This window comes from Coturnix japonica, linkage group LGE22C19W28_E50C23 (genome assembly GCF_001577835.2).
Source record: "Coturnix japonica isolate 7356 linkage group LGE22C19W28_E50C23, Coturnix japonica 2.1, whole genome shotgun sequence".
Classification (NCBI taxonomy): Eukaryota; Metazoa; Chordata; class Aves; order Galliformes; family Phasianidae; genus Coturnix; species Coturnix japonica.
The window spans coordinates 1220904-1230432 of NC_029544.1; the positions used below are offsets into that span (position 1 = coordinate 1220904).

The 9529-nt window shown below is 49.6% G+C and overlaps 1 protein-coding gene across 1 annotated transcript; it reads left to right on the top strand.

Annotated features, from left to right (window-relative positions):
- The first annotated feature begins 4495 nt into the window (after positions 1–4495).
- Positions 4496–9326, top strand: LOC107325818 (keratin, type II cytoskeletal 75-like). The gene is made up of 9 exons (XM_015887009.2): positions 4496–5137; positions 6096–6310; positions 6866–6926; positions 7134–7229; positions 7409–7573; positions 7955–8080; positions 8180–8400; positions 8670–8701; positions 8805–9326. The coding sequence occupies exons 1-9, from the start codon at positions 4541–4543 to the stop codon at positions 8993–8995; spliced, it is 1704 nt and encodes a 567-aa protein (XP_015742495.1). The 5' UTR covers positions 4496–4540; the 3' UTR covers positions 8996–9326.
- Positions 9327–9529: the final 203 nt, after the last annotated feature.

The following is a 9529-nucleotide window of genomic DNA, read 5'->3' on the forward strand; positions in this document are numbered from 1 at the left end:
GGATGTGGCACTGATGCCTGGAGAAGTGTGGGCACCCCATCCCCAGAGGAGCTCATGGCCGTGGATGGGGCCCTGGGTGTCTGATGGGGGTGGGAGCAGCCCATAGAGGGAGGACTTTGGTGTTACTTCCAACTCCAAAGGTTTGGCCAAGATCCTTGAGTTAGTATAGGAATGGCATGCAGTGAACCTTATAGCAGGGGAGTGGTGGGACAGAATCCCACCACTTAATGGGCACCAATCTGGGTAACAGCAGTGATGGGTGCAAACTGGGAACCCAGCAAAAAGCTCTGAGAGCTGCAGCATGAAGGAAGGGAGCAGAGAAGGGCCCACAGCCCTTTTAGGGGTTGCCCTAAGGGTGAACATCCCACTCCTTCCCAGTATCCACCCACCATCCCTACCAGCTCCAACCATGGGTACACCAAAGGAGGGAGAGGAGGAGGAGCATCCCCAAAAAGCCAGAGGTGTGCAGGCACCTGACACCCCAACCTGCTGTCTCCAGTAGGTGGGGACCCAGAGCAAGGGAAAGGCACAGAGCTGGCTGTCAGGCTGGAAGCCTTGGTCCTACCAGGCAGGGTCCCCTCCAGACAAGGGTTTTACCAGAGAAAATTATTATTATTTTTTTTAATTCACAAATGTGGCCTGGAAATGAAGCAAGACACAAAATGGCTTCAGGGAAGGTGACAGAGAATTCAGTAAACCCAGCAGAGGAACAATATTCCTGCTACCATTCATGAGGATCACTGAACTGTTTAGAGAGCAAAACCCTGCTCGAAGACACCTTCAGATGCACTTCCCAGACCATGTGGATAATACTTGTTGATTTTACCTGCTCAGAGAATAGTGTTTGTTTTAACTGGGAGAAATTAAACTTTGCACAAGCATTGCAAGAAACCCTGAGCTGGAAAGGGCGCTGGTGCAGGATGGAGCCCAGTGCCACGTGCAGGCTTAGAGCTAACCTGAAATCATAAGGTATCCAGTAAATTCACTTTCACTGCAGCTTTACAATGAGAGAAGATTCACCCTAAGGCCATGAGAAAGGAGATTACAGAATCATGTAATCATAGGGTGGTTGGATTGGAAGGGTGCTTATAGACTGTAGGACCGTAGGATGGTTGGGTTGGAAGGGTCCTTACAGACCATAGGATGGTTGGGTTTGAAGGGTCCTTACAGACCATAGAACCATAGGATGGTTGAGTTGGAAGGAACCTTTATGATCATAGAACCATGGAATCACAGCATGGCTTGGATTAGAAGGGTCACAGCACTATTCAGGGCATTAAAGGTGCTCAGAAGGTGCTAAAGAACAATTTGGGGGTATTTAGGATTATTTGGGTAACTCCATGCAAGCAACTGTGTGAACACAGAGCAGGATAATGACTTATACCCACTCAAGGTTAGAGGCTCTTTTGGGATGCAACAAACCATGGGCTGAAATGAGACCTCCCCGATCTGCAACAACAGCAATAATAAAAGCAAAATTATTCCAAAAGCCTGAGCTGCACCGGTGTCTCTGCACTAACACAAAAACCAATTATCTGGAGAAAGCTGGTCACACCTACACTTCAAAGTCCTGCAACTACTTCCAGCTGACTGGCCTCCAGATACTGCTGGGAACAAGCTCAAAGGATTGCAACGCCCAGCACGGGGCAACACCTATGGGAACGCTCTGGAGCAGCTCATCCCAATTCATTCCTTGGGGAAATGAGATTCAGGGAGGTGAATCCCAGCTCCCTCTCTGCTCCTGGAGGTCCCATCCATGCCATGCAGGGACCATGGGGTGCAGCGTGGTGAAAGCTCAGGGTGACCATTAGGACTACGTTGGCTTGGGATGATATGGTAAATTACAGCCCAAATGAACAGGGTTTGAATTTAGGTTAGCAGCCCAAGTTTAACCCAAAGGCTTTAATTTAAGCAATTAACGTAAATTATAGCCTTGACTTTACTGATAATTAAACTGAGATCAGGTAGTGAACCAACACGAGTCAGTAGGACATGCTCTTATTTTATGAATGCCTGTTTTTGCAAAGAAATCACACAAAGCCACTGCTAAAAGCTTCCAGCCTTGCCTGAGAACAGACATCCATCATGAAACGAAGGCTCCCACGGTGGGTGCATCCATGGAAGCATCTCATGGTGGATGCTGGAGAAGGGAAGGGGTTGGTGTTGAAGCTGGGGGGAGGTGGAAAAGGCTCCAGAGCTGCATCACAGAGCTCTCAGCCCCAGCACAGCTCCATGCTCTGATCAGGAGGAAGAAGCAGAGCAGCTCCAGCATTACTCTCTGCCAAAGGAGTCTGTATCAAGGTGAGCTATCTGCATTGGTGCAGCAAATTCATCCACATGCCCGGAGCTGCAGGGCACAGGGGAGACACTCCCCCGGGAGCTACCTGGAAACCCAATGTTTCATCAACAGGGCAGGGTGGGGGCCCTCTGCCATCACCCATACCCCAGACCTGTAGCTGCAGCTCCTGGTGCTCCCAGTTCTGCCTTTTGTAATTACCACTCAAATTCCTTCCAGATGAGTGACAACCGCATCACCTCCACCCTAGTGCAAATGTGAAATGGAAAGAAATTAATTTCTTTTTATTTGGTTGGAGGAGCTGTATTATTACTGTTATTAACAATGGACTCCAACGCGGTTGGCGTATTCTTTTGGCTAAAAAAGGTGAGTTTCATATGTAAAACGGAGCCTGAGGGGGGAAAGGAAAGCACTGACTCATCACACTTGTTGGTAACCAAGGGTGGGATTCAGGTTCTGCACACCCTGAGTCAGCTCTTTGGTGCTGCAGGGGTGCAAAGGACGGGGAATCCCTTTGGTGCTGATGCCCTCCTGAGCTGCACAGCAATAGGGAAGAGCTTTCAGGTGGAGCTACAAGGGATGGAGGGCACCAATGCTCAAAGCATCACAGGGTTTTGGGTGTGCAAAAGTGCACACCTGGTGAACAGCCCCACTGGGACCGTTGCAGTGTGAAAGCTGCAGCATCTCAGTGAAGGCTCAACCCTGGAACAGCTACTAAAATAAACCAAGGATTGCTGCTCCAGAAACACGAGATGAAGCTGTTCGGGGGGATGCTTTTGCAAAGTCACCCTCTTGTGTAAATTAATTGCATATGAGTCATCTTTTCCAGACCTGCCTGAAACAGAGAGGGCCAGATGCTCTTCCCATCCCTAAAATTGAGGCTTTTTCATGTTTTCTGTTTGACTCGTTACTTGAACTGCCCGTGATGCTCATGCAAAGCAAACTGTTGCACTGGCACAAGGACAGTGCCAGGTTATCTTTGTGCTCACATTGCTGAGGATTTGGGCAAGAGATCCTGCAAAGCACTTTTCTCATGGATTCAGCTTTCAGATGTGCAGAGAGAACTGATTAAATCTTTGGGAAATGACATCATGTTTATAGACGGGGAGCTGGGAGCAGCCCTGGAGCACCCTATTTCCATAGAGCCAGTGGATTCAGAGCAGCTCTATTCCCACAGTCCTTCCTCCTTCTTTTTTCTTTCTGTTTGTTTCATTGTTTTTGTTTCCATCCTCCTCAGTGCCAGAGTTGAAAGCCTGGAAGCACAGAAGTGACAGAACTCAATGGCAGCTGTGAATAGGGCTGTCAAAGTCCAGGTGTGAACAAGAGACTGTGATAAAATGTTCTATTTTCATCCTTTCTTCTCTCTATATATATGTATATGTATTAAGCAGTCACAGAAAAATATGTTCACTGGAGCAGGATTTTCAGAAGACACCAGCTCAGGAAACTGAGCCCGTATAGATATAAAATAGAAGTATTTGTGTGGATGTACTGCAGAAGGGGACCATACGGCTTATTTCAGACTAAAAGGAGGGAGATCTGGGTCAGACGTGAGAGGGAAATTCTTCACCCAGAGGATGGTGAGACCCTATTGTTGCTGCCCGGGTGCACCTTGGGCTGCTCAAGGCCATAAATGGACCCTGGGCAGCTGATGGAGGGATGGGACCAGCCCAAGAGGAAGGAGTAGGGCTGGGGAGGTTTGAGGTCCCTTCTTGCCCCAGCCATACTATGATTCCATGCTCCTCTGGTCTTGAAGGACCCTTCCAACCCAAATCACCTGAGGATTCTGTGATACATACCACAAAATCCCAGGATAAAGCAACATGCAATGTCCTACAGGACTGCACAAGGCTGCCACACCGACACATTGCTTCCCCTAAAACACCAGGGACTGCAACTTCTGAAAGCCCCATTCACAGAGATGGGCTGAGGAGAGCAGTCCCATGGACTGAAGATCCCAAGAGCTGAGTGACAGCCGCTCCAAACGGTGTTTCCCTCCCGTGCCCAGGCTGACTCACTGCAGCTCCCAAACTCTTTGATATGGTGCGGAGTCTGCCCGTCTACAAAGAGAGCAGAAGGCGACAGTTATTCCCAAACAATACCACTGTTGCTCAGAACTTGGCTGTATTATTTCAGAAGGGCGTGTGTGCGGAGTGAGTTCTCTCTCCAGAATGCTGTTGGACATGCCAAGCCTAATTAATCAGAAAGACGATCCACCTCATCAAACCCATCCCAGTCTCATAAATGCATAAAAGGGCTCTCCCGAGCCCGTGCGGAGCACAGGTTCATCTTTCTTCTTTCCCTCCCACTCCTTGCTCCAGGCCAGCACCTCTACTGCTTCCCTCGTGCCGTAGCATCCACCCCATCCCAAAACCAGCCATGTCTCGCCAGTCCACCGTCAGGATCCAGAGGGGGAGAAGTGGCTTCAGTGCTGCATCAGCCATCGTGCCCGGCACGTGCCGCACCAGCTTCAGCTCACGCTCCGTCACCCGTGTTGGGGGCTGCAATGCTGGAAGTGGCTTTGCAAGGGTTGGAGGTGGCTTTGGAAGCAGAAGCCTCTACAATTTTGGTGGATGCAAGAGGATCTCTGCAGCTGGAAGGGGTGGGAGCTTCTATGGCCCCGCAGGGTTTGGTGGAGGTGCTGGGAGCATGCTGGGCTATGGATATGGGGCATTTGGAGGCCCTGGGTTCCCTGCTGGTGGCATCCAGGAGGTCTCCATCAACCAGAGCCTTCTGAAGCCCCTCAACCTGGAGATCGACCCCAGCATCCAGAGGATCCGAAAGGAGGAGAAGGAGCAGATCAAAACCCTCAACAACAAATTTGCCTCCTTCATCGACAAGGTGAGCCATGAGCTTCCCTGCCCTCATGTTTTGATAGGGATTCTTATTGCATGGTGAGCACATAAGCTGAGCAAAAAGGAATGGTGATCAGGAATGGGACTGGAAGATTCTTCTGTCCCTGCAGCTCCAGGCAGTGGTACCTGCTGTGCAGTGGTTGCTATGAGTGCATCACCCATCATCTGAGGTTCTCATTTGCTGCTTGGCATCTCGTAGGCAAATGGAGAGAGAAAACTCAGTGGCAATTCCACCCCTCTGCATGTGCTGGGTTCTCTCCATTGAGCACTGCAGAACAGGTGCTGGTCGATTAAAGCAAGATGTGAGCAATCCATCCAAAGTGGATGAGCACAAACAGGCACTGGGGAGATTTAAGCCTCTCAGCCCTTGGGTTCTTTTCAAAGGCATTTAAAGCTCACAGTGAAACAGTTCCAGCAAGTTGGGACTGTTTGCTCTAAATAGCAAAATCTGATTTGACACTTTCTGTCCACTTCATTTCCTCATTAAGCATATTAGTTGCACAAGAGCACCTGCTTGATTTCTCTCCTGGTTGAGCAGCTCCTCTTGCTTCCAAGCAGAATGCTGCATTATTCTGCATTATTTCAGAGGGTTTTGAAAAGTGAAAGAGCAGTGCTGTAAGGAGGGGGAACTGGCACTTTTCTTAATAGGAGTTCCAATCCTGTTTACCCCTCATCTGACTTTCAACATGACGTTTGCATCTTGCACACTTATCCAAAGGGAAGAAGGGGAAAGGAAGTTAGTTCCAATGCTTGTTTGCAACACTGAGCAGGGAAATGGAAATCAAATAGCAAATTCCTGCTTCTATCAGAGGTAAATTTATCAGTAAAAACCAGCTGGAAAAGGTACTGCACCCCATCTCTGCTTCAGGGACCCCACAAATGCAAAGGAAGTTCACCCCAATCTCTGACCTTTCCAAACATCTTCAGCATATTCCTTCTTGCAGGTCCGATTCCTCGAGCAACAAAACAAAGTGCTGGAAACCAAATGGAGCCTGCTGCAGGAGCAGGGGATGAAAACGGTCCGGAACAACCTGGAGCCACTCTTTGAGACATACATCAACAACCTGAGGATGCAGCTGAACAGCCTGCTGAGTGACAAGGGGAGGCTGGAGGGAGAGCTTGTCAACACACAGTACTTGGTTGAGGACTTCAAGAAGAAGTAAGTCCACGGGAGGTGCTCTGCCCACCTGATGGGTGCAGCTTCCCCCATCCTTCCACCATTTAAGTGTCCAGCACTGGGACATGGGAACCCCAACAGTGAGGGAATCCCCGACAGCGAAGGCTGTGCCACTTTCTCAAGATAAACGGTAACGGAGTAACAGATCCAAATGCACAAATATTCAGGGAATAATTTAGAATACGATCAAAGGCTTATTAACTAAATTACCGAGCGCTGAGAAAAAAAATTACACGGTAGGCCTGAAAGTTTCGTGGCAGCATGCTTAATTTGCTTAAGAGAGGCTGAAGGGGAATGAGTAACGGCCAGAAAGAGGAGAAAAGGAATAGCAGAGATGCTTTCACTTTTTTCTTTTCCTTAATGTGCTTGTTTTAACTAGTTCAGCTTAGGAACTCGCTCATGGTCTCTTATTCAGATGCAGGGTAGGAGAAAAGAACATTGTATGCAAACTGCTATTAAGGAAGTTCATTCCAGCAAAATAAAATCACCTCCGTCTGCTACCTGCCTAAACAATTCTCCCTCTGCCTCTTCCATTAGGTACGAAGATGAAATCAACAGGCGCACCATTGCAGAGAATGAGTTTGTGACGCTTAAGAAGGTGAGAGCGCATTGCGGCTCATCGGCTCATGGCTTTTTGTAGATCTCCTTCCACTCTCCATCCACAAACCCATCCGTACTTCTTGATGCCTTCATGACTCCTTCCCTGTCTTCTTCAAGACTTCTTCCCTGCTCTGTCACCGCAGAGATATGTGCATCCCCATGAACAAGACTTGAAAACTCACTGCCCACTTCTCTCATCCTCCAGGATGTGGATGCTTCCTACATGAACAAGGTTGAGCTACAAGCCAAGGCAGATGCATTGACTGAGGAAATCAATTTCTTGAGAGCCCTCTACGAAGCCGTGAGTACCATCACCCACCCCCCTCCAACAGCCTTTAATTCCTCCCCTCCGGAGATGCTGAACTCTTCACTCTTTAGAACTGTGCAGATAATGATCTGCAGCCTCTCCCAGCTCCATGCACTCATCCTTAGGGATGAGGAGGCACCACCGAGTGCGAGCTCACCCCGTTCCCATTGCAGGAGCTGTCCCAGATGCAGACCCAGATCTCCGACACCTCCGTGGTGTTGACAATGGACAACAACCGCAACCTGGACCTGGACAGCATCATCGCCGAGGTGAAGGCACAGTATGAGGACATCGCCAACCGCAGCCGGGCTGAAGCTGAGTCCTGGTACCAAACCAAGGTGACGGAGCTGGGGGTTTCTGTGCTGCTGTCTTCATGTCTTGTCTTGAGTAGAGAAGGGCTGAGTATCCCAGGAAAACCTTTTCCTATGGAGAAAGGATGAGGGAGCTGGGGAAGTTCAGCCTGGAGATGGGAAGGTTTCGGAGAGAGCTTAGAAACAGGAGGGAGAGATGTGGGTGCCCCATCCCTGGAGGTGCACAGGTCTAGGCTGGATGAGGCCCTGGGCAGATGATGGGACCAGCCCAGAGCAGAAAGTCAGGCTGGGGAGGCTATAAAGACCCTTCCAACCCAACCATCACATAGTTCTATGGTATGATACTCACATACTTCTTCACTCTACAACACTGGGCTCTGCCCTGACCTCTGTTCCTCTCCCTGGCAGTACGAAGAGCTGCAGGCTACAGCAGGCAGGCATGGGGATGACCTCCGCAGCACCAAGCAGGAGATCTCTGAGCTCAACCGGCACGTCCAACGGCTGCGGGCTGAGATTGACAGCGTGAAGAAACAGGTACAGGGCAGGAAAATCCATGCTTTTAACCAGTTTATCCCCCACATTGGAAGGAAGAAGCCAAGGGGGGGAATGTGAATGAGAATTTCTCTCCCCTAGTGTGCAAACCTGAAAGCAGCCATCGCAGATGCTGAGGAACGTGGGGAGATTGCCCTGAAGGATGCCAAAGCTAAACTGGCTGAGCTGGAGGATGCCCTGCAGCAGGCAAAGGCAGACCTGGCCCGGCAGCTGCGTGAGTATCAGGAGCTGATGAACGTCAAGCTGGCCCTGGACATTGAGATTGCGACCTACAGGAAGCTGCTGGAGGGCGAGGAGTGCAGGTGGGTGCAGAATCCCTGCAGAAATAACAGCAAATATCACTTTTCCCTGTGTGATGCTTCCTGGAGATGGGTGGGATGGTCCCTTTTAAAGTACACACATCGATTGGGGTACCCAGGGACAGGGGAGGTTGGGTGATGGATTTATATTGTGAGGAGCATCCATGGACTATACCAAATACTTACAGGAGTTCTATGAAATAGCCTGTGTATTTTCCCCTGCTGTCTTCTGAATCCTTGTCTTCTTACGATGCTGTTCTCTCCCCATACAGGCTGGCTGGGGACGGTGTCCCAGTGAATATCTGTAAGTCTCTAAAATCTATCAAATTACCTCGACTGAGCCTTTTAATGCCTCTGCACTGAGAATCCAATGTCTTGAGCCTGATTGCTCTTCAATCTCTTTGCAGCTGTGACCAGAACCACTGTTGGATCAGGATACGGAGGAGGAAGCAACCTCAGCGTGGGGGGTGGCATGTGCAGCATGGGGAACAACTACAGCTGCAGTGGGCCTGGGGGGAGCAGTGCCCTGGGTGGGGGCAGCAGCTCCAGCATGAAGTTCTTCTCCTCCTCCTCCTCCCGGAGAAGTTACAGGAGCTAAAGCTCTCCCTCCCTCACCAGAGAACACCACGACACGGGTCCTTCACCAAAGCATAATCAGGGGAAGCAGAACAGGAGCCACCTGAACCTGGTGTCCTGTGGCACAGGTGCCTCATTGGGAACCTCCTCTCTTGCACACACGCAGGGCTCCTCCGTGGAACGGGAATCCCTCTGTTTTAAATCTGCAGCTCGCTTGTTACTGCTCAGCTTTTTGTGTTTTTTTGGTTATTTTTTTTTTTTCCAGCCAGATTTTGTATATAAAATACATCCCATGACTGTTTGTCTCTCTTCACTTTCTGGTGTTTGTCTAATAAAAATGCATATGTAATTTATTCTATTGCGTGGAGCTTTTAATTAAAGGCATAGAACAACAAATGCAAATGCAGATAACGAGCACTTCTCATGGGGCCCTGCCCAGTTCAAGGCTCAGGTTTTTTTGCTCCATGTTCATGTCTCCTGAATCTCCCCATAAGCAGCCAAATAAAGGCACAGTGCAGCAGCAAGGGGAGGGTGCCATGGGTTGCAATGAGTTGCT